At 39.1% G+C, this 25,543-nt stretch overlaps 1 protein-coding gene across 1 annotated transcript in view; it reads left to right on the top strand.

The window, feature by feature from the left end:
- Window positions 1-25,543, top strand: part of ADAM23 (ADAM metallopeptidase domain 23) — a 165,454-nt gene that overhangs the window by 133,388 nt on the left and 6,523 nt on the right. The window contains exons 19-25 of the mRNA XM_028112217.1: window positions 3,451-3,501; window positions 4,209-4,272; window positions 5,977-6,082; window positions 8,807-8,926; window positions 10,467-10,635; window positions 12,606-12,717; window positions 24,784-24,874. Of these exons, the coding sequence (XP_027968018.1) occupies window positions 3,451-3,501; window positions 4,209-4,272; window positions 5,977-6,082; window positions 8,807-8,926; window positions 10,467-10,635; window positions 12,606-12,717; window positions 24,784-24,874 (713 nt within the window). The remainder of the gene's footprint in view (window positions 1-3,450; window positions 3,502-4,208; window positions 4,273-5,976; window positions 6,083-8,806; window positions 8,927-10,466; window positions 10,636-12,605; window positions 12,718-24,783; window positions 24,875-25,543) is intronic.

Genomic DNA, 25,543 nt, shown 5'->3' with positions numbered 1-25,543 from the left:
TTCAGCTCTTTTCGAAGTACAGTTTTTTCATTTCAGCCTTTAATTCCTGAATTGCCATAGAATTTACTGGAAGTAAGGCTTTTATAATGAGGGCTCTATGTTCAACTTAATATTCTAGTGTCTAAGTTTTTAAAACATTCTTTTTTTACAATTTTATTTATTTGAGAGAGAGGGAGTGCGAGTGAGCAAGAGCAAGCAGGGGGGCGGGGGCGAGGGAAAGGGACAAGCAGACTCTGCACTGAGCATGGAGCCCGATGCGGGGCTCGATCTCAGGGTCCTGAGACCATGACCTGAGCCAAAATCAAGAGTCAGACGCTTAACTGACTGAACCACCCAGGTGCCCTAAAATGTTCCTTTTGCCTCATGTATATATGTAAGGGGAAGATTGCACTGTTAAATTAATTTCTAAGTGGCATATTAGAATAGCATGTTCTTTTAGCAATAATTTCCTTATATGACCAGAATGTGCCTTAAATAGATAATTGGAGTAGAGGGAGTTAGGATCCCCCAGAATTCTTTTGCTTTGTAACAGGCAGTGAGCCTTGAATTTAACTGATACTAATTATGATTAGGAAAAAGGGGATCTCAGAGAATCTCTGCGTCTCTGAGAATTAGCCTCATTGGCAACATTATGACTTTATGCCTCGTATCTCATGTCTTTGTTTAATTTTGATCTTAGCCTTTACTGATGCCTCTGAGCTACTTTTTAAAATCACAGTTTATCACGGAATAAATAATACTTGTGCCACTGAGAGAAATCCTTGGCAAACGATACTGGATGATATAATAAAGGTATTTTTGAAAGATGTGGGAAATGTATCTTGTTAGCGCTATAAAAGATGCCGTCTATATGGGTGGCATAACACAATTAAAAATAAGCACATTTAAATGCTACCGCACTGTTGAAGGCTGCCTCCTGTGAACTTTCCTGCACAGCCTGAAACTGGGGGCTGGGAGGGCATTTAGAGACCGAATCTAGAGCTCTACTCACAGGTAGAACAAAGCACGCAGATTTATGGTTCTTCTGTTTTAAATGTCCCCAGAGAATGTAAGACATTCCATAATTCCCCATGTTAAACATTTCAGTGATAAGCAACTTGCTTTTATTAGCCTAAACTAAAAATAAATTGATTAGAAATCTTGCATGTAGCTGTAACAGTTTATAATCAGGGCTTTTTTTTTTAATTAGTAAAGACTTATACAGAAAATTTTTTTATTGAAACATCACAAAAGTCAACTGTGATAAATTAATTTTAGACCCTGATATACCTGTTCTAGTAGCAACATTTCTTTTGCATTTTTGTTCGATGTGATTGTATTCATCTCGGAGTAAGTGAATAATTACTGTTAGTTGATTAATAAGATACCGATTGCATCTGGAGTGGATGTGGATGGATGAAGGAGCCCACGAGGATCTCTTTCTATGCTCTTGGCCCAAGTAGGCCAGGTTTTGGTGCTGATAATGTATGTCCTTTGAGTAGTCACCATCAGATTGATTGAAAAGCTGTAGTGAATGAAGGCTTATATGAAAGTCAGTTATTCTTTAGAAAGATGTAGAACCAAAGCATTTTATCTCAAAGTGTTCCTTTTATTAGTGCTTCTTAGCAATTGCGAATTCTAAATTAGTTCTATTACCTTTCTGTAGTGAACTTGATAAACAGCTTGATATGTGCAGACCAGAGTAACTTTTTTTAAAAAGATTTTATTTATTTGAGAGAGAGCACGAGTGGGGCGGGGGAGGGTCAAGGAGAAGGAGAAGCAGACTCCCTGCTGAGCAGGGAGCCCAATGCGGGGGCTCCATCCCAGGACCCTGAGATCATGACCTGAGCCGAAAGCAGACGCTTAACCAACTGAGCCACCCAGGCGCCCCAGAACAGAGTAACTTAATTGTGTCTGCATGGGTCATTCATTTATTTATCCAGTTAACCAATAGTAATTGAGCACTTACTCAATAATAATTGAGCCCGGTTTTGTTCCAGCTGCGAGGGAGGCAGCAGGGAACCACGCATACAACCCCTGCCTGTGTGGGATGGGGACAATAGACAAACGAATAAGTAACGTATATGAGTATAAGGTGATAGGTTCTATGGAGAAGGAAAACACCAGGAAATGGGGAACGGAGAACGCCAACATGGGAGGGCTTACAGTTTTTGAGAGCAAACCGTGCAGAAACCTGGGGGAAGCTCGAAGGAAGGGCAAGGGCAAAGCCATGGGGCGGGAAGTGTGCCTGGCACGCTGGCAGAGAGTCAGCTCAGGCATGGCAGAGCAGGGATGAGGTCAGAGAGAGGATGGAGTTGGGGGGACGGCAAAGTGAGGACCATGTTGAACTCTGACGTTGGGAAGCAGAGGAGCAACATGATGTGATTTATGTGTTTAGAAGGACACTCCAGTAGCTGAAGAGGGATGGAAGCAGGGCAATCAGTTGGAGGCTGCTGCATAATTCAGGTGAGGGATGATGGCGGATTGGAGTGGGGGTTGGCAGGGGAGATGGACTAAAGTGGTCAGATTGTGATTCTAGTTTGAAGGTAGGCCTGGTAGGATTGGTTGACGGACTGGAAGGAGGGTGTGAGAATAGCAGAGACAGAGGATGACTTCATGGTTTGGGACCTGACCAATGGGAAAAGTGGAACAGTCCTTTACTGAGAAGGCGAAGACCGTTTCTTACTCACTTGCTTTCCCTGTATATTGTATATATATTTTATGTATATATATTTTGTATATATATTCTTCTTTGCATATTTGCTTTGAACACTGTACTAGAGCCTTTGACTTGAACCGTCTTCAACTCTCTCAAATGTGGCAAATAAAATGCATAGAGAGTAAAAGTTTTAGTTCATTCAGAGTAACTTTTTGGGGAAATGAAGTGTACCTTTAAACAATGACTTGATAAACAGACCTGGAAAAAGAAATGACCATCCCATCACAATTGTTCTAGTAGCACGTCTGTAGTTGGAGAGGTCAGAGACATAATGGAGATGCAGCACTCACCTTGAGTTGAGAGACTATTTTTTTCTTTTTCAATAATGTGGCCTAGAGGTGAGTGTCAGGGGTGTCGAATGCATATTTGACACTTCCCAGGGCTGAGAAAGGTCCTGTGAGTTAGTTCCCAAAATGTGTCCACTCCTACATACCAAGCTGATTCATGCCCTTCGTTGTCCGTTTTAATTCCTTCTACTTTTGACTCTGTACGCAAGTGAATGTAAGTTCCTATTTTAGTCTACCTCATGGAAATCAGAGAAGTAAAAAGTACTCACTGCATGGATGAATTTATTATTTTTACCAGTAATAGAAGAAGTAGTTTGGATAACTACTTAAGGGGTTACTCATGTTTTTCTAGACATTCCCAATTACATATTCACCACGCTTGCTTTTTTTTTCATATTTATATGTTGTACGCATAAGGCGAAGGTACTTATGTTGAACGTTAATGAAAAACATTGTATTTTTCAGTGCCCACCAAACCTTCATAAACAAGATGGATATGCATGCAATCAAAATCAGGTATGCTGGGCTATAAGTTTTCAGTGTAATTTTAAAAGGACTAGTTTGTGAGTTTTTTTTTTCCTTTCTGATGAATATATCTTCAAAGGGAAATCGCAACTCAAAGAACCATGCATTATTGCAATGGACTTCTAATTCCGTGTTGCTTCGTGGCATATTAAATACTAAATCTAGTATGATATTTAACTCTGGTGACAAATTGTCCAGATTGAGGGCAAAGAAAAAATATAATGACTAAGGAATTAGGAATCTAATTTATTGAGTTGTGACCATCTTTCAATAACATCAGCCTCTTATGGGAAAATATGACTGTTATAATGTGCTATCGTGTGTGATGATGTGGGTTTTGTCTTTTCTGAAGCCATGTTATGATGTAACATTCATACCCCAAAGAAGCTAAAAATCATTTTGGAATCGCCCGAGGAAGTGTATCAACGTTTGTTTTCCGTAAAATTTAAAATTTCAGAGGATTAGTGTTGACTTAAAGAGCTGTACTCTGAGGTCTGTTCTGAGTTTTAGAATTTAACTGTCTGTTGTGCTTCCCTTAAGATGTTTGTGATTTTTATTTTCACTGTGAAAATATTTGGGTATGGAGTGAAAAAACAAATCAACTTATCCAAATAACAACAAAAGGAGACCTTGCAGTGCAAATCTGCGGGCAAGGGAGCTGGCTGCGTGGGCCTCCTAACTTGTGTCCCTGTCCCCAGGGCCGCTGTTACAATGGAGAGTGCAAGACCCGGGACAACCAATGTCAGCACGTGTGGGGGACAAGTAAGTCGCGTTTTCCTGCTTGGTGATTGCACACGGTTTTTCTGGGTTTTATCCTGCTCTGCCAGTCTTGCTGAAGACAAGGACCCCTTGGAGTGATGTTTTTATTTTATTGTATTTTTTTAAAGATTTATTTATTTTAGAGAGAGAGAAAGGGGGAGGGGCAGAGAGAGAGGGAGAGAGGGTCTCAAGCAGACTCCATGCTGAGCAGGGAGCCCCATGCAGGACTCGATCCCACGACCCCGAGACCGCGACTTGAGCCGAAACCAAGAGTTGGATGCTTTAACCGACTGCATCACCCAGGCGCCCCTGGAGTGATGGTTTTTTAAAAAAATCCAGAAAAGGGTGAGACTAAAGAGAGCTGTGAATCTCAGTCACAAAAACCACAGCAAACAGCTGTTGAAGCTGGGGACTTGTCATCAGAACCAAGCCGTGTCACACAGTGATGGGGCTGTCAGAGAGGGGATGTCACATGCACCTGCAAAGATTGGGTTCAGTGTGGCGGTCACATTATTATCCAGCCACTTGTGTGAATCACTCTGTACCTTGGGTTTAACCACTATCCCTCAGGTTAGCCTTTTGTTCCTTTACCTCAGGGAAGTACCAGACTTACTTTTAAAATTCTGTAGTTTTATCATCTCAATTTGAAAGGAAGAAATGCAGGTCCTTCCTGAGGTGCAGACCCAGAGATTTGGGTACATGGTCCTGGCTCTCGGTACAGTCCCTAAATGTTTTTTTTTTTAAGATTTTAAGATTTAAAAAAAAAAAATTTATTTGAGAGAGAGAGAGAGAGCAAGCGAGCATGAGCAGGGGTGGGGGGGAAGGGAGAAGCAGACTCCCTGCTGAGCAGGGAGCCTTGATGACCAGGGGCTCTATCCCAGGACCCCGGGATCATGACCTGAGCTGAAGGCAGATGCTTAACTGACTGAGCCACCCAGGCGTCCCAATGCACTTATTCTCTTCCTGACATTTACAGTGCCTGTCCTGTAAACGTCAGTTCATGGGGGCCAGACCACAGCAGACAGAAATGTCTGTCTTGCTGGCTGAGACTGGGTCACCCCCAAAGGAAAAGAAAGCACACGAGATAACAGAGCCCCTGCAGGAGTGATTTCAGTGTTTGGCAAATATCATGTAACTGAAAGATTTACTTTCAGTGCTTCAGTTTTGAAAGAGGAAAGATAATAGAGGCATATTTGTCTTTTAAAAGGTTTAAATACCAAAATCCAAGTGTCGGCATAAAATCTTAATTGCCTAAGACTTTATAATATCTTTTAATACTCGTGTAAAACAGGCCTAAGAATCTTTCTTCGTTTTCTAAGTGCCACTTCCCTAATTCCTGCTGATGACCCCTTCCTCCCTCCCTCCCTCAAACCCACCAACAAGAATTGAAATCAGTTTGTTTCTCAAGTTAAAAACAGCAGCGCGTGGGAGCTGTCTTGGAGTAGCTTGCAAGAGCCAAGTGTGAGGTTTTGAGGAACTTCAGAAGCCTGTTGCCATCACATTGATAGCTTGAAATTAGCCATGTGTTACACCGCGGAAATTGACACTATGGTATTTACACCATGGAAATTGGCAAATGCTAAGAGGGATTTTTTTTTTTTTTCTTTTTCTGGAGAACCAGTTGTTAAACATTTACCATTGGTGCTGCTGGTTGTGCATAACAAAGACAACTAAAACACATTGTCTTCTTGTGCTCTGCTCCAAAAGAGGCTTCCGGGTCTGATAAGTTCTGTTACGAGAAGCTGAACACAGAAGGCACTGAGAAGGGAAACTGCGGGAGGGACGGAGACCGATGGATCCAGTGCAGCAAACAGTGAGTGGTCAGCTTTGGGGGCACGATGAGTGATTTGGAAGCCCTGATTCAAATGTAAATTGACCACGAAATAAATGTTACTGATTTTTAATAAATAAACTATTTAAAATTTTACAGTATGTATTTCAAAAAATACGTTAGTATATCTAGAAGCAAATTGCTGTGGACCAAGCTGTTAACTGTGGCATAGACTCACACCATTTCGTAAACTTCAGAACATTTCTCGTATGTTGTATTTTACTTGATGCTTGTTTTGAAAAGACACTTTGCTAAGGTATTATAAAATGCTCTTAGGTCTTAATTTTCTACTTTTGCTGGAACATATGGCCTATGAATGTCCTAGTATACACAGAGCTCTACAAGGAAAATATGTAGACTATATATTTGGGGGACAATTAAAATGAAGTAATACATATTTTTGATTTTTCTGTGAGTGCAATACCATTTGATTTAATTAAACATCTCATGTCCATATCAGATTTTTTTCCCCTTCTATAAAGCATCTGGTAAGTGCATTCTGGAGGCATCTTTACTCAGGAAATGAGATATTTTCAGAGTACGTTGGTAATATTTTCCCTGGATTAGTCAAGGAACATTAAAATTGTGATTTAATAGTTTATTAAGGTTAACTCAATGACATGGATCTATAGGCCCATCAAGTTATGGGCCAAATTTCCTTCATTATCCTTCCATAACAATGAGGATTCTCACAATTCTGAAGCAGAGCAAGGATTTAAAGAAGTTTCATTTTTCTTGTGTTTCCTGAAACTTTGCTATTCCATGCAGCCTTTGATGGTGGATGAGGCTGACGAGGCAACAAATCTTTGACCATAGTTTCTTTAAAATTAAACCAAAATAATAGAACAGATCTTCCCACCTCATGTCTCACGAGTGAGGCACAGATGTTCCAAAATACTGATCCTCTGTCTGAGGTAACAGAGACCAGGAGGAAGTGGGGCCTAAAGTATTAAAAATCCATGTGGTCGGACACCTGGATTTCTTTAGCTTCATTAATTAGCTTAATGTCCTAGACAAACCTGATCATTTCTCTGTGTCTTTGTCCCTTCAAAAAGTTTGGGAGGCATTAGATTGGATCATTGTATAAAAGGTAGCTTTTGACTATCTAGTAACAGAATATTCAACCACCACTGAGTTAAAGAAAATTAATGCATGTTTTCTGAAATGTTCAAAAGTTGGGAGGTGCAACATATAAGCAGAAACGTGAATAATACACAAATATACAGTTTGCCAAATAATTATTACATGAGCTCCCATGTCACCCCCTACCTGGATCAAGAAACAGAACTCGCAGCATCCCAGAAAAATGTATCCTTCCCCACAAGGTGCTCTCATCTTGCTCCTGGAGGTACTACCATCCTGACTTTTGTGACAATTACTTGCTTGCCTTTTAGAGTTTGGCTGCCTTGGTTTTCCTCCCTAAACAATATATTTTGCCTAAAAGTTCGGTATAGCATTTGGGAATCATACTTCATGTATTATTTTGTATTTTGCCTCTTAAGTTCAGCATTTGAAGCATCTCACATGGTGTGTGTCACTCTTCATATTTATTGTTCATTGGTTTTACTATCATTTGTATTCACGCTCACATACCATGATGTAGCTCTCCACTCCGTGTTAATCCTCATTTAGGTTGTTTCTGTGTGTTGGCTTGTTAGGAACGACGCTGCCGTGGGTATTCTTGTACATGTAACTTAGTGCACATTCGTAGACATTCTCCTAAGACCTATACCTAGAAGAAAAATTGCTAGGTCAGAGGGTATGTGTATTTTCAGTGCCACCAGATGATGTCACGATTTTCTAAAATGGGTGTGCTAGCAAACCCAACCATCAATAATATGCATATGGGAATTTTGTGGAATCACATACTGAACCAGCACTTGGTATTATCAGACTTTTTACTTCTCTCCATTCTGGTGGGTATAAACTGCTATATTATTGTGGTTTTAATTTGCATTTCCCTGATTACCAGTGGAATTTAGTAACATTTTCATGCATTTATTGGACATGGATTTCTCTCTCTCTCTCTCTCTTTTTTTTGTTGTGCCATTTCAATTCCTTGACCTTTTTTTTAAGGGGGAGCTCGTTGTTTACTTAAGAGAGAGGCTGGAGATAGCTGCTTTCATGGGGGCTGAGTCATTTAACAGTGTCACTAAGGACCAGATGATTTCTCCCCTCTGCTCTGGAATGCTTAGCATGATGAGTGTGTATCCTTCTGCTGGTGAGCTCACTATGGCAAGGTGGATGCCAAGGCCGCACATTCAAAGGCAGGCAGTGTGGGAGTTGGAACAAAAGGTTTTCTCCCCGTCAGGCTCTAACCTCTTGTCCAGCAAGCCACATTCTCCTCAGCAACTTTCTAGCTGGCTTTTCCTCACATCTCAACATCCAGGGGCCACTTTTAGCTCTAGTAGGGCAGGACAGTGGGATGGCTAGGAAAGTGGGTATAGGGGTCCGGGGGTGCCATGACTGGCTTCGACCAGTCATCATCAATCCCTCGGGGCTAGGTCTACCCAGACAAAACTGTGATCCTGTTAGCAAGGAAGGATGGGGGTCATAGCCAACCAACAATATCTGAACACACATTTTTACTTAGAAGGAGAGAAAATATTTTCAATTTTTGAATATATGTGGGCTGAATAGTTTTGACTATTCTGAGCTTGATTCCTCCTGTCCTGTTCTGTTTCTGTTTTTATTTAACATGCTCAGTGATGTGTTCTGTGGGTTTTTACTCTGTACCAATCTTACTCGAGCTCCACGTATTGGTCAACTCCAGGGTGAGATCATCCCAACTTCCTTCTATCATCAAGGCCGAGTGATTGACTGCAGGTAATATATTAAATGTTTGAAAATCTAATGAATCACAAGAACTACAAATTCAGAAAAATCAAGCGAAATTTTTCTGTTTCTCACAAGAGGAATGTTGACTTTGATTTTATGATCTCCTTTCATGTTTAGAGTTATTTTAAAAAAACAAAGTTGTGGGGCGCCTGGGTGGCTCAGTTGTTAAGCGTCTGCCTTCGGCTCAGGTCATGATCCCAGGGTCCTGGGATCGAGCCCCGCATCGGGCTCCCTGCTCAGCGGGAAGCCTGCTTCTCCCTCTCCCACTCCCCCTGCTTGTGTTCCCTCTCTCGCTGTGTCTCTCTCTGTCAAAACAAACAAGAAAAAACACACACACAAAAAAATTGTATATTGATTTGCAAATTACATTTGCTCAAAAATCAGACCACTTATTTGTAATGGACACTCTTTGTAATGATGATCATTGAGTAGGCTTACAGTATCCATTCTGACCCATGATTAAAGCTATGAGCATTGGAATAGGTTACTCTTTGAACACTGTGTGTTTTATTTTTTATGACCAAAAAAAAAGAGTTTAAGCTTTACGTTTTATCACATATTTCTGGCTTAGAAGATGATTTAATAGTCAATCACATACAGAACGTATTTATTAAAATATTATTTATACTGTAGGCAAGCATTTGGCGTCCAATTATCTGTGAGTACGAGGCACAGAGACTATGAGGCTTATTTTTTAAACTAGGGAGTCATGTTATATTCCAAATAAGTATTGTTCCTTTCAAAGTAGTCATAATTCTAAGATGCTGTGCTTTCATTCAAATGGTACTGTTGTTGCCCGAAACACTTCTGGGATTCTTTTACAGAATTGCTATTAGCATCTGCAAACTTTTATCTGTAGTATCCTTAGAGTAGCAGACCTTCATCTTATGTGAGTGAATATGAGATTTGGAAACATGCAAAAATTTTTTGAACAAAATTTAGGAAATTTATTGAGTAAACAAGTTGAATAATGTTCTCTTGGTCAAATGATTGCTGTATTTTTCTTTTATTTTTTTTAAAAAGACTTATTTATTCATTTGAAAGATAGAGAGCACGCACATTGGGGGAGGGGCAGAGGGAGAGAATCTTCAAGCAGATTCCCCGCTGAGCACGGAGCCAGTTGATGCCAGGCTCAGTCTCACAACCCATGAGATCATGAGCTGAGCTGAAACCAAGAGTCAGACACTTAACCAGCTGAGCCACCCAGGATCCCCTGTGTTTTTCTTTTAAATTGCTCTGAAGACAATTCTAACTGGTCTTAGACAAGAAGACCCTTCCTGGAATAAATGACATTTTTTTCTTGATGGCATGCAATGTGATAATGACAATGAAAGGTGTTTCCTGTCAATGTGCTCTTTTATTTTGGGAAAGTGGGGAAAAGGGAAAGGAACGGAGAAGTGGAGAAATGCTACGAGCCATCCATGTCCGCTGACGTCCTCTTAGTTTCATGAAGAGCAAGCCTCATTCATGTTGACTTTTCTTTCTAACTATGGTGCTAATGGTTGTATGAATATCTTTCTCCTTTTAGTGGTGCTCATGTGATTTTAGATGATGATACAGATGTGGGCTATGTAGAAGATGGAACGCCATGTGGCCCATCCATGATGTGTTTAGATCGGAAGTGCCTACAGATTCAGGCCCTAAATATGAGTAGCTGCCCACTTGATTCCAAGGGTAAAGTCTGTTCAGGCCATGGGGTAAGTAAGCATCTGTGTTCCGGTTCAAACCTTTATTGTTTGGCATCCTCAAAGTTCACAGTGGTCAGACTTTCATGCCAGCCTTTCCTTTTGTGAGTGTTGCCAGTATTTATGCCCTGACTATGATGATTTCCTTAGTATCCTTATCTGCTAAGGATAATACCCATATGTATTGGTATGGTTTTATTTTGTTGTTTCTTTTATCACTGGCTATTGTATCCACCATGTTGTCTGTAGCTTGACATCTAAAGAGTTGGAAGAAAATTGATATGGTTCCTAAAAGAGTTATAGAACCCCCCGTGCATTACTTTGTACCATTCAAAATAACTTTAGTCCTCTCGGTAATTCCCTTTTAGCTACTCAGCATGTATACTGAGCATCCGTATGTGCCAGATCACATAGACTAGGGGTTGGATCACTGATAGAATTCACATGTTTCAAGTCGTATGGTTATGCTCAAACCATTGCCAGCTAAAGAGAAGTTGCTTTCTCTACTCACACCTGCATGTATTTGTAATTCTATGAACTACATTTCTAGTTGAGTGAATTACATTTGTAATTCTATGAAGTGGTTGGGCAGACGCTTCCTGGTAAACCTAGGCTTAATATCTAGAAACAAATTTTAATAATTATTTAAATTGGCTTATTAAAGGAAAGATATTTCAAAAATTTATACAGACTTTAGAAACGGAAAAAAAGAGACATGGGGAAATTGAGAGTGATAATGTAAAAGGAGGATGCTGGAGTGAAGGTAAACCTAATTCAGAATATAGCGAGCAGATGATGTGGAGTAGAACAAGGTAGAGAGGCGTAAGAAAGACATGCCCAGTGACTATTTAGAGTTTTGGGTTTGGTTGAATCCTAGGCTTATAGGCGGAGCCAGTATAGCTTAGTGATTTAGAGCATGGATTTGGAGGCTAGAAAGAGCCATGGGTTTGAGTCCTGGCTCTGCTTCTTGCTCTCCTGGTGACTTTGGGTAAGTCACTTACCCTCTCTCAGCCACCAGGCTGCTAGTGTGAGGATTAAGTTAGATGCTTTACATAAAGCACTCAGCACAGTCAATGTGCGATAATCACTATGTTAAAATAAAAACACCGGACAGACCTTTCAGTTATTGCTCTGAAAACATCATAAAACTTAACGCCTACAAAGGACCTTCATTCCTACTACCCCTCCCACTTTTTCATCCTGTTAAATAAAAGGTCAAATTTAGTGTCGTTAATCGTAATCGTGATATTATAACATTTCAGATTAAAAAGCTTCTTGCAGCAATAAGTTTGTATTCAATTTATCATCTCTAATGATCGGTCTCTGAATGTATCTCACAGGCAGTTAAGAGTTTAAACACCTCTGTCTCTGGTTTGCAGATGGTGGTTTATTTCATATAAACTACAAGCCCTTTCCACCATGCTGCTTGGTCTCCAGGACAAGCAAAAGGAGAGAAACATCATGCTAGGGGGTCTTTAGCCTGGCTGACTAAGAGAAGGGGAGGTGGGCGGGGTGCTCTTTGGTCTGGGACAATGCTACCAAACAAAAGTGATATTGGACATGGTGAGGTAAAAGAGTGCATTGGTGATTTATGTCTTCTGGTCTTTAATCATTGGCCTTGCCACTGGAGCCCAGTATCTATTAATTTCTTAAATCAAGCATGTTTCTAAAGTATGTTCCTTAGAAACAACTACTTCTGAAAAAACTACATCGTCAGACATTTGTGCACTTAAGTAATTTTTTCAACATAAAGAACATTTAATTAAACATTTTCTTTTTTTAATGGATCTCTCTCTCTAATTAACAAGAAAACACCAACAATTTAATGTATCATTGTCTTTCCTTGTCAACCATGGGAGACCTAAAAAATTCAAAGAGGTTTTTAAAAGTTTCCGCCCTGCCCCGTGTCTCTTTTACATTTATCTCCATTATTCAGAAAAGCACAGTGAAAATGTGCCATCTCTGTTCTTTGTTCTTCACAGGTGTGTAGTAATGAAGCCACCTGCATCTGTGATTTCACCTGGGCAGGGACAGATTGCAGCATCCGGGATCCAGTTAGGAACCTTCACCCCCCTAAGGATGAAGGACCCAAGGGTTTGTGTGATTTCAGTTTCAATTCATTACATACTGAATTTGTTGGTACTCTTTCAGTGCTGCCAATATAAGAACTTAATAGGTTTGAAAGGAGACACATCAGAATATCTTTTTTTGTCATTCAAATATATAATTCATGTTACTGCAGAATTAAGGATTCTAGAATGACGTATTGAAAGAAAAATGTTTGAATTTCCCCTTAGTTTGGAACTGAGGTTAGGAAGAAGTAAATACACCAGTTTCCTTCCTTCCAGTTTCCTTTCTTTTCTCTAAACTTTCTTTTTCCATAATCACATATGTTAATCATTTTATAGTTTGTCTACGCTATGCCAGTTTTCTAATAGACAATCTTTTTGGCTGACATGAGACTCTAGTCGTTCCTCAATATTTGAGTCCTGCCAGAGGGGGATGGCAGTCTTCTATGCTCTGTTTAAACACACTTTTGATTAGGAAGAAGTTGAAAATCTTCACATAACTTTAATTCTTCAGAGAGAACATGAACGATCTGGACTTTGTTTTAATCAGCCATCAGATGGAGAGAAATTAGAATTTTATTTTATTTTTTTATTTTTAAAAAAGATTTTATTTATTTATGTATTTATTTATGTATTTTTTTTTTAATTTAGGGAGAGTGAGCAGAGGGAGGGGCAGAGGGGGAGAGAGACTCTCAAGCAGACTTTGTGCTGAGCATGAAGCCCGACTCAGGGCTCAATCCCATGACCTTGAGATCATGACCTGAGCTGGAATCAAGAGTCAGATGCTCAGCCAACTGAGCCACCCAGGCACCCCTAGAATTTTAGAATTAGAAGGAGTCTCAATGGCCATCTAGAACCACCCTCGTTTTGCAGATGAGAACACCCAGGCCTTGAAATCAGGTGACATCCTCTAGTAACCCAGGTAACCAGATACAGGGCTGGGACCAGGACCCAAGTGCCAAGTCTCAGGCCCATTGTCTTCCATTACATTGGGTTATAATGTAGTCTTTGGCATCATGAACACGGTAATCACTTTCTCATTATTCCCCCCATTCCCAAGCCCTCATACAATTTTCAAAGATCTAAAAAAGGCATCAGTTGCAATAGACTTCCTATAGCATCTATATATAGCGTTGTACCTGAGAAACCGGAGTTACTAGAACAAAGGGTGGATCCCACTGACATCATACATCAGCTTCTTCCTTTTCATGGTACCACTAATGGTATTTTATAAATAATTACCATGGTTTTTTTTTCCCTGCAGGTAGGAAAAATACATACAGAAATAGTATCATTTTGATCTGCTTTGTTTTGCATGAAAGCTCATTTAAAATCTCTGAACCAGCATTGTCCATATGGGAAAATACGACTTCAAAAATGTATGAAGCTCCATGGTCCTCAATTCCTGAAGAGAATTAGCTGGTCCGGGTGCCTGTGTAATGTTCAGTAATGGTGGGTGTGTTTAACACTCTCCATGCATTTGCGGAATATGGCCATGAAATTAAATTCTGTAAGAATCATAGTCACGCCCTCACAGTCTATTTCTGTTCTCCTTCTCCTATTTGTAAAAAGGAACCAGTTCCACTTTTACATTTAGTCTTTAGTTACCTTAAAACTGGAACAAAAAATTCTTGGATCCACCTTCAGAAGTTAGATTTAGAGCAGATTTAAAGCTCTTACAAGGGAAGCAGACATTCACGCTTTCCAGATTTTCTCTCCATGGCATGTTAGTTTCTCTTCATTCTCCTAAAGATCTACATGCTGTCTCTTCAAGTGATGTATAAAGATGCCTGAAGAGATGAGCAGAGCTCAATTTGGCTTAGCCTCTGTCCTTTTTCATTAGGTGGGGTGGGGGGGATTATCAGGTGTCTGCTTCTGTCTGTTCCCCATCCCCTCGCCCACCCATGCCTAGAAAGCTTAGTTGGAGGCATAAGCAGCTGCATTCTGGAGAAGAGGAGATTCGCGGCTGCCGTCCGTCTTATTTTCCTTGTTCCCGTGGTGCTATTCTATATTATCTTTTAAAAATAACTTTTATGACCATTCAAGTAATACATGTTATTGTAGAGAATTTTGAAAATACAGAAAAGATTAAAAAGGAAATAAAAATCATGCTTAATTCCACAACTCAGAGGTAATCCATATACACATCCTGGTATGTTTCTTTTCTGTTGCATGTTTTCTTTTTTCATTTTTGACAAAGACAATGGAGTCACTAAAGTAAAGGTACCCACTGGTTCTAAAATTGTTAAAATCCTCGTGACTCCAGTAATCTTGATTAAATTGGAAAAAGCCATTAATTACTACAAATGAAGAGCAGTCATTATTGTAAATTATTAGATTTCCAGAAAAGGCAAGTAATTTTAGTATGACTAAATAATAGCTCTGTCTATAATGGTTATTAATATCTTTCCAGCCTCTATAGAAAACTCTGTTAATACACTAGTAAAATGAGAAAACAACAGAAATCAAAGTTTAACGCCTTGTAGTGAGTTTCGTGATTTTATTTTTGACACTCTGCTTAAAAGAAAATGGTAAGAGAGAAACTCTGGACTTTATCTCGAAACTCTGGACTTTATGTCTAATTTTATCCAGATAGCAAATATTTATTGACTGTCTACAATCAAATGACCTCATATCCTTGGCATACTGTAGGCACTTAATAAATGTTACATCCTTTCCCATTGGGAACATGTGAAGGAAATAAAATGGTGCATGTTAGTGCTGATTTTGTTTATCAGTAATCATTTGTTGTATTGCCTTGTTGAAGAGGAGCAGGTCGTGAACTCCAGACATTGAAACAGTCTGTACTTTCTTGACTGTAAGTTCAGCTGCTTGTGAGGTGCCTTGGGTTTCCTCTAACTGCCATATATTCTTTCTCTTGAACGAATTAGTTTGGTTGACCCTGGCCTTACCGATCACAGTGGGTGCTTCTCAGTTGCTTGCCATATATAATGGGCAACACCCAAATGATCTGGCCTGTCCTATCCATAGAGGAAGGTTTTCTGTGTAGATACAGTGACAGCATATTAAAAAATACTTAGTTTTATTTAATTTCAGTGTGCTTTCTTGTTAGGGAGAAAAAAAATTCAAAAAGAAAATGGAAAATATTGCCTTTTTTTTATTCCAAACGTGGGCATAAAAGATAAATTGTATCCAACTGCAGGCCTCTGGCTCAAAGCCTAATTAGTAAGAATCAAGGAAAACTCTGTGACTTTGGTTCAGTTGATTTGGGGGCATCAGAAATGAGCCAGTGTGGTTTGGAAATTTTAATTTAACAGTAAGTTTCTGGAAGAATAAAAATTCAACCTCTCCATCTGGGTAGGGACAAAAAAAAAAAAAAGCACACATAAAAATATTGCCGTTGGAGTCACTGTGCACTTGTTGACCCACAGTTTTAAAGCACATTGGTTTATTTGCTCCAACCTCTCAAACCAAAATTATTAAAAGACAGGAAATAATATTTCAAAGCAAAAGCCATGTGAGCAGGGATTTTTTTAAAAAAGATTTTCTATTACATATTACTTCACTCATGTTCTCCACGTTGCCATTTATTTCACATATGAAGACTCTTCTGGTCCCTCTTCTCCCAACATGTGTCCACTGAATTCATGGGGAGAAATTACTTTGGTTTATCCTCATGGGGTAGAATAAGTTTGCGCCCTTTAAAAGGCCTGGAACTCCCACCTGCTACAGGAAGAGCCAGTAGAAATTCTGGTAATTTTTGACAATTTGTGGGCATCTTTGCACCATGCTTATTATGCAACACAATGGAACGTCTCTCATTGGATGGTGTGCATCACCATTACAGGAGGGAAGAGAAGAAACTGGAACATATCACATGTTTACATTGATAAGGAAGGGCAGAGACTATTCTGGGAGTTTTGGTCAGCCCCTCTCATTATGTCCATCGTCATCAAATCAGAGATAGAAGGGCCTTAGTGGCCATTCAGTCCAGACCCATTGCTCTGCAAATGAGAAAACGAACTTAATTATCCAGGTTAACTGCTAGATAGGGACAGAGCCAAGAATCAAACGGATCACCTGATCTTGAGCCGAATGCTTTTTCTGTTATTGTGCACTGCCTCATTTAAAGCTGAGTATTCAGTAATTCTGCTGGTTCTCAGTGAAACCAGGGGTGAAACAGTAATCAGGTAATGATTAAGCTGGTTAGCTGACCCATTACTTGCCAAGGGAGTATTATATTATTAGCACTTAATATTTTGAAAACAATAATTTCTAAGCCTTAGTACCTTGAGGGATATTATTTAGTGTTTCCATGTAGTTTATCTTGTTGATAACTTCCTTTGTGAATGCACAAATCTTTGATTTTGTAGTTCGGATGATTAGATATTATGATTACCATATATGTTTATGCTCATGTATAATTATGTATCACCTACATATTTTTCTCCTTTTAATAATGGCCTCATTAATAACTTAAGGACTTACCAGGTTTAAAATTTTTTTAGTAACTGAGTTTATTTTGTTTGAGTTCAGAAAAACTCCATGATATTTTCATTGACAGTGTAAACTGACTGAAATAGTATTCTTATATGAAATAACTTGTTTCTCATCTTTTTTAGACATTTGTCCCAATGTATCTGAAAATGAACTTGAATTTATTTTTTAATTTCATGGAAAAGAGTAAGGAGATCTGATTGTGTGTCTAACATTGAAATATGGAGCTGTGCCAGTATTATACTCTAAAGAGTATATTTAGTATTTATTTCTAATCTTAAATTTTAGCAAAATCATAAATCCCTGCAGAAAGAACTTTGGCTTATAGAGTACAAACGATGGCTTTGATGCTTCCTGCCTTTGAAGTATTAAGAGATGCAGGATTATAGTCCCTTTGGCTCATTAGAATCACATGGATGAAATAATGCACCATTTTGTTTCAGAAACTCTCTAAAAGTTTGAAAAAAAAACCCAACTACTCAGTTTCAAAAGCACAATTTCACGCTATCTGAAGCATGACTTGTCTGTGGAAGAATTCTACATGTAAAGTAGAAAGTCTTACGAAAAGGAGGAAAGTTATAGTTTGTATCTTAATATTGCATGCTTATTAAAAAGTTCTGCCTTTTTAGCATGTGTGATCCTAGATAGCAGGGAACCCAAACAAAAAACAATGATAACAATAAACCAACAAACAAAAGAAATTAATGAGAAAACAAAAATGAAGACATACTGCTAGGTATTAAAGAATTTCCACAAACAAGTTATAATGTGAAGGTAAGTACGTTAAAGAGTTAGGGAACTAGAGTCTTTACAAGTTCCATCTCCAGGTTTGGTGGGATGCGAAGAAAACTAAGGTGTGTCATCATGTGCCTGGCATAGTTCCTGGAACAAAAAAAGACAGTTAGTAGATAACAAATGAACGAGTGAATGAATGAACAATGACATGACGTCATTAATAAATTAGTACAGAAGGAAAACGACAGCACAGGCCCCCAAAGGTCCAAGGGTTGGTTTGGGTTTTTTTGTTTTTTGTTTTTTTTTTAACAAGAAGATAAATCCTTTGTAGCTGTGAGGAGCAGCTGAACTCTCGGTTTTCGAATTTGTCCCCTATAAAAATCCACCCACTTGCGAGCCACTTGATTAATTCATGTCAGTTTAAAAGCAGGTTGAGTCATGACCCACTGGAAGAGATAGCCCTGTTAAGTATCAGTGATAAAGAGTCAAGTGTACTTTACATACATTTTCAGTGTACCAGAATTAAAGGTAGCGGGAGGAAAGGTGGGCAAACGGGGGGGAGGTACTTTTGAAAAAGCTCTTTGCCCACTTATTTTATCTTGCTTTGCTGTTAAGAGTGGTTATCAGTTAAGAATTTGGACATTATTATTCTTGCTCAGCAGAGATGATAGACTGTATCTGTTTATCTGGAATGTGTATTTGAAGCAATGTAGCAATGCTTTGCTCCTCTGGTTGGTTTCTAAAACCCACATGACAAATTGCCTAATTTTCTTGATTCTACAGTGAAAAATTATGTCCGTAGCAAACACGAAATCCTCTTTAAATTGCTATTTTATTCATCATTCATGCAGTTACAGTTTTTAAAAGTTCACAAATACTCATTCAGCACCACATTTTACCGGTGTGTGTGTGTTCCCTACAGTTTAGCATTAGAAACTGTTGTAGCTTATATAAAAATTGAAGAGGTAATAGGATTTTCATGCCTTTTGGCTCTGAGGGCCAATGCCCAAATCTTTTTTTTTTTTAAAGATCTTATTTATTTATTTGAGAGAGAGGGACACAGCAAGAGAGGGAACACAAGCAGGGGGAGCGAGAGAGAGGGAGAAGCAGGCCCCCCGCTGAGCAGGGAGCCCGATGTGGGGCTCGATCCCAGGACCGTGATCATGACCTGAGCCAAAGGCAGATGCTTAACGACTGAGCCACTCAGCTGCCCCCCAAAGCCCAAATCTTAAGAAAAAAAAAACACAAAATAATATATCCTTGTTAATTTAGTATTCTGAAGGCAGTGATTTTCTAAGATCTTAAAAAAATGAGTATTTATATAATACCTTTCATTCCAGTATTAGCCTCCACAATTTGGAAATCTGAGATATAGTTTAAGTTATCTTGGATTATAATGTATTGTCATATTTGGAAAACATCACCACCACCTTATATGTTGGTCTTCTTTCCATTCCCCTCAATGCCTTCAGTAGACTTTCTCTGTTTTCTGTTGTGTTTCCCATCCTTTTGTTTTTCTTTTTAAGAACAACTCAGGTTGTGCCTACCTAATGATAAAACTAGAATCTCGCACTCATATTGTTTGCACTATGATAAAATGCAGTACAGCTGCTCACCAGGATTGGAGATCCAAGGTTCTCTCTCTTCTGTGGGAGAGTAGTTAGACAAAAATGTCAATGAACCCAGTATTAAGCCTTAAAAAATTGTGAGTTCAAATTGTGGTTCTTCGTTTTGCTTCACTGTCTCATAGCACACAGTCTGTGTGATGCAGCCTTATCAAAGTGACTCTCTCTTTTCATTAGTAAAGTGATCTGAAACCAGAACTTTTGGTTTGCATGGAGATGAGGTAAAGTGTGTATAGGTCCCCACGCTTGCACCCCCCCCCCCAACACACACACACTCAATCTTAAATAATCTGCCTTCCTGCTTCAACACTACACTTCATCTTGCCTGTGTGGAGAGCAGCTTGGGGACCTCTGCTCACTGCAGGCCCTTTTTGCAGTATCCGAAAGCTCTGCATGAAAGGGGTGAGGTGCGGGGATGGAGTGTCTCCACTCAGTAATCTACCACTGGGCGGTCCAGAGTTTCCGGGCGACCCTAACTCTCTCTCAGTGAATAGTTTATGCCCTGGAAACTGTAAACAAAAAACACCTAAATGCCCAACTACCAGGACAGAAGCCCAAACATTGCAGAGTTATGTGAAATACACTCTTCCAGGTGAAAATACACTTAATTTTAAAGATACTATGTTTTAAATTTTAAGGATTTTCACAAAATTGGATAAAAAGTTCGGAATTTTAAAAACACGTAGCGTCTGAGGCATATTTTGCAGTTTGAGAAGTTTATAAAGTATACTAATGGTTTGTTACTTTGTAATTAAAATCCAGACTTGCTGTTATGCAATTTAAGTGACATTTTAATTCCAACTCCTTCCTTGTAGGAACTCTAACTCCAATTAGATTATTTATGTGTTGAAGAGTATTGATAAGAGATGATGTTTTTAAGAAGGGTTTGTGGAGTTTGAAGTTTAATTATCCTCAAAATTATCAAAATTATCCTCAGGTATAATATCCTTAGCATATATGTAGACCTTCATTTCAAATCTTAAAGGAAATATGTCAGTATTTAACTGACTCTCAAAGCATTTCCTACATAGATTATTTTGTGTGTTAGCAAAATCAGTGTGTAATTGATATCCTATGTTAAAAAAAATCTCCGTTTTCCCTCCACACAGTGAACATGGCCACAAGCAGGCTAATAGGTGCTGTGGCAGGCACCATTCTGGCCCTGGGGGTGATTTTTGGAGGCACAGGGTGGGGAATAGAGTAAGCATCTTTGTGAGTTTCAGAGTGTTTCTGTTTGGTTCCTGGTGTGTGAGCTGACCCTTGGTACCTGGCCCCTACCATGTGTTGTCTTGTTGATGTATTTTCCATGCTAGTGCAACTTGTGGTGTGATTTGGATGTGTTTGTGTCGTGTGGTTTTTCTCGTGCAGTGAAGAACCTTCTCCTGTCTGGAACAATGTGGGGCATAAAATAATACTGGGGTGCTTATGATATCTTCACAATTAAGACGATGGTCCAAAAGCTTCCATTGCTCCTCTGCTTGTAAAAGTCATTTTAAGATACAGACCTTTTATTTTCATTATTTTTTATTGGCAAAAAAAAGCTTTTATATGAGTGTTTCTTTAGGATTCCTTTAATGAATGTGATCTTCACCAAATAGATCCGCATATCCAACTAGGAATTATCAACAGTTGTAGCTTTTTTTTAAGATAATCTGAATGATAGTCACTAATATCTTTTCCACTCAAAGTGATAGGGGAAGCTTTGGCTTAATTTTTTTAAAGAAGATATGTAGGATATTGCCTTTATTTTTTTCACATAAAATAGATAATTCAAATTAGAAGTTTACATAAATATTTGGGACCTAACAGTATGAAGAAGAAAGAGATATTTATCCAAACCTGCAAAACCTTCAGTGAATAGTGGCAAATTGTCTGGTGGTTTGTCTTAAAAATAGCCAGTGCATTAATAAGTAAATTCTGTATCTCTTGCCTGTTGATCCTTCACAGAAATATAAACTCTTCTTGCACCTCTATTTAGGTTGCTCTATCCTTGATTCACATCCTCAGAATAGCTGTCAGTTCTCCACAGGATATTGCTTTCATGAGGTTGCAAATCTGTAGACCAAAAGAGTATTGCGATTTTCCCCTCTCTCTCTAATTCCAGAGAACATTTATAGACGACAGAAATACCCTTCATGTGCTATCTTTGTGTTCACGGGGGTGGTGGTAACACTTCCCAGTGGCCCAGGGATGGAGTACTAGCATCACCGAATACCCTCTACTCAACTGGTCCAAACTATGGGCATGTTGATCCTATTACACACATTCCTCCTTAGTCCCAGTAATTACAGCCCATGGATGCTCTTCCATTCGGGGCCTGGGAGACCCAGGCACTAAAACAGCAGTTAAGAGGGATGCAGGCCTGAAGGTCCTGCTCTGTGTTGAAGATTACCTGAACCTTCTCTCCCTTGGTTTGGAGGACTTTGACTAGACTTGCATCTGCTCACTCAACATCCCACTGGTAGGGACTGTGAAGCTAGTTAACTCAGGGCAGCTAGAAACACTGGAAAAGCTATTCTGTTTTTCTTTACTTGTTAGAAAAAAAAATAGTATGGTAGAGGTAACATCTTTAGAAAAAACAAACTCTGTCTTGTAAAATCTCACCTTGGATCTGCTGACTGGATTATATATAGAAGTAACATTCCTTTTCCAGGGGAAATTTTACATATACATTTATATGAAAGTCCTCCTTGAAGAAAGGTAGTTTTCTAAAAAAAAAAAAAAAAAAAAAAAAAATCATTCCAATGGTGTTTTTTAGATTATTTATTGACCATAATTGTGATGTGCTGCAGTGTACCAACTAAGGGACGAATTTTAATAATTTTCCCTTTGAGCCTTAGACATAGGCAAACCCCAAGGCATTCGTTGTAAAGCATGGTCCTTGGTACCAGGCTTTGTTCTCACCCTCCCTTCCCTTGGTTTGTGCCTATTTCTGGTTGTGACAGGTAAGTCCCTATAAGTGCATTTTTTTCCTAAAAATGGATTTGTTATTTATTATCCTTGCTTGATGCACTATTTTTGTTTATTAGCTGATTGTTTTCCTTCGATTTCTAAATTTTGCCATAATTGCTAAATCATAAATATAATTTTTTAAAAATCCACAATAGCACAATACAAATGGTTTTAATACTTCCTAGCTTAGCTGATAGTGTCATGTTCATCTAGTCACTAAGGATTCCATGAACAGAAGGTTTGGGTTTTTTTGTGTGTTTGGGATTTTTGGGGGGGTGGGAGTGGGGGCTTTTATTTCTACTCCTTAGTTTATAATAGTAAATCAGGAATCATTTCTCATGAATTATGTATTGATTCTAATCCCAGCCTGTTTTCTGAGCTAGTAAAGTGCAAATCATGCCTAAAGCATAATGTACACGGAAATATAAATATTTTCTCAGTGTTTGTTTCAAAATGTGTTTCCTTATTAAAGTGTGGAAAGGAAATACATATAAATGGAATGTTTCATTAGGAGCAGGGGTTTGCAAACTTTCTGTAAGGGGCCAGTAGGTAAATAGTTTTGACTTTGCAGGTCACAGGATGTTTGCCACAACCTTGTGACTCTGCTGTCTTAGCACAAAAGCAACTTGTAAACAACATGCACACTGACGAGTGTGGCTGTCTTCCAATCAAATTTCTTCGCAAAAACAGGAAGTGGGGCCAGATTTGGCCAGTGGGCTATAGCTTCTTGACCCTTGATTTATAGCATAAGCTTCAAAGACAAATCAGTCTTCAAACCTTGCCTCTGTCACTACATTCTAGAAGCCACTGTTTCTTCTCTTAAACAGAGATAGTCATAATTCCTACCTCGTATGGTTTTTGTGAGGATCCAGTGAGCTAATATTTGTCACGTGCTTCAAACCACACCTGGCACATAGTAAGTGCTCAATGCAGAGTAGCCAGCCTGCTTTTCTTGCTCTCATTACTAGTTGTTATTATTCGTGCATTTTTGAAGGCCACTGAGATGTGTGTTCCGTAGGACCTCAGTGGTTAGTCTTAAGAACGTGTCACGAGCCCACGAGCCTGAAGAGACCACTTCCCCAACTCCCACTGCAGCTGTCCCCCACCTTTCTACTCACCCTCACAAGCACTGGGTGGTCTCCGAGTTAAAAACATGTGATACACACAATTTTAGAGGGGCTCAAAGTGGCATCCATTTATGTACACAGTTCAGGGGACCAATGTGAGCAGAAAAGAGAATTTTTTACAGAGAAATGAATATATTCACAAAGTCGAGGGGTTTAGGGAAAATACCAAAAGTGGCTTTGTGACTTCCGGAACAGGACATTCAGTTAGGACTGGAAGTATTTTGCTGTTAGGAGCCCTGTACCTATGTATTAGCATCCTGAGGGATGTGATATTCAAAATAATTCTTGTACTAAAGTCAATGTTGCTTACACTGAAAACTCGAGAGCTAAGGCATTTTCCCGTGTGAGTGAAGAGGATGTGCTGTCCTGTGTGTATCACCTGTGACTCAAACAATAGATGGAAACTCCACCTTGTGTTTTCTGTCTTGCTGTCCTTTCTGCTCCCTTTTTAAAATCTATCTCTAAGCCTCAACTTGCAAATGGGAACTTGAAAGATAGTCTCAATTGAACCTGCAGAATCTTTTTTCCATTTCCCACAGAATTCCCCAGATGAATTTTATGCTTCCTCCCTCTCTTGCCTTTGGAAACTGCCTGCCATTGTTTCAACACTGTATGGATCCGTACAGTGAAGAAATGCATCTCTGAGAGCGAAGCTTCAAGAGCAGATCTTTATTAGTAACCTCCTTCTGACTTTTAAATGTGTACTGTTTCCACGTGGGAGATTAAAAAAAAAAAAAAACAAAAACACTTGGTGTGGGGCTTGAAAGAGCACTTGATTAGAATATTTCCCCCTCTTTTCCTGCCCTCATTGGCCAGTCAGGTAGAGCTAATTCTAATGCGTCTGTGTTCTTGATGTGCTCTTTTGCTTGTTTGATTCATGATATTGGGAAGGAGGAGGAGAAGAAAGATGGGAAGTGCCGGCCGTTGGGGCGCATTCACTTCGAACTCTGTGGAAGTTGAATTTAAAGGAACTTAATTGTCAGTGGTGCAGAAGCTTTAGACGTAGAGGCAATTCCTCTCCAAGCAGTAGCATCAGAAGTGCAATTAAGCTAAGTCAATAAAGGCGATTGAAGTGTTTAGCAATTTTTTTTTAATGCAGGGTATTTACTTCCTAAAACCGCTTAACTGCCTTTCCCTTGTGGTAACAACAGTCGTTGGCTCATATGACTTTCTTCCCATGATCCTTTGTCACAGGTCCTAGTGCCACCAATCTCATAATAGGCTCCATCGCTGGTGCCATCCTGGTAGCAGCTATTGTCCTTGGGGGCACAGGATGGGGATTTAAGTAAGCAACGGCGCATGTCTGCTTCTCAGTGGCTCTGGCACTTCTCTTTTCTGCTTACATAACCAAGTTTTGAGTTCCTGCTACAAGATTGCAAGGTTTAACGGTGAACTGCTACAAGTAACTATTTTTATTGAGAAATGGGTTAGGAAAGAAGAAACCTGGAACCTCAAATGTCATCTTCAGGCTAGTGGGAGAACAGGAAATGTAGAAGTCTTTCACGTGCCCGAGCTTCAGGAGAACAAAGTAGAGGTTCTTCAGGAGAAGACACTCCAGCTTTTAGGAGCAAACATCCTGAGATAATGTTTTTTATACAGGATAATTGGGAAAAGAGATAGTTGGAAATAAGTGGCTATAAATCCTTTGTATCTGTTTAAAATTGGTTTATGTTCCACTGACATGTTGAGGTTTGCACAACCTAAGTAACTATTTGTTCATTATTTTTCACACATAACACATTATACGTAGCTTTGTGATTTGAAAAGCTTCATTATTTTATAAAAAATAGATTTAAAAAATTTTATTAATTCCCTAACTAGTTGAATTGGTTTCACATTGGAATTTGAGATCTGTGGCTTTGTGATACTTAAATATTTTCTAATTAACTGCAAATTAACTGGTATGTTTCCATAGTGACATTTTAGTTTGGACCTTGCATTGATCACTGAACTA

This window comes from Eumetopias jubatus, unplaced genomic scaffold, assembly GCF_037043125.1.
Source record: "Eumetopias jubatus isolate StellerSeaLion01/CBP00866 unplaced genomic scaffold, mEumJub1_p1.0 scaffold_3, whole genome shotgun sequence".
NCBI classification, from domain to species: Eukaryota; Metazoa; Chordata; class Mammalia; order Carnivora; family Otariidae; genus Eumetopias; species Eumetopias jubatus.
This window is presented reverse-complemented; position numbering and strand designations above follow the sequence as displayed.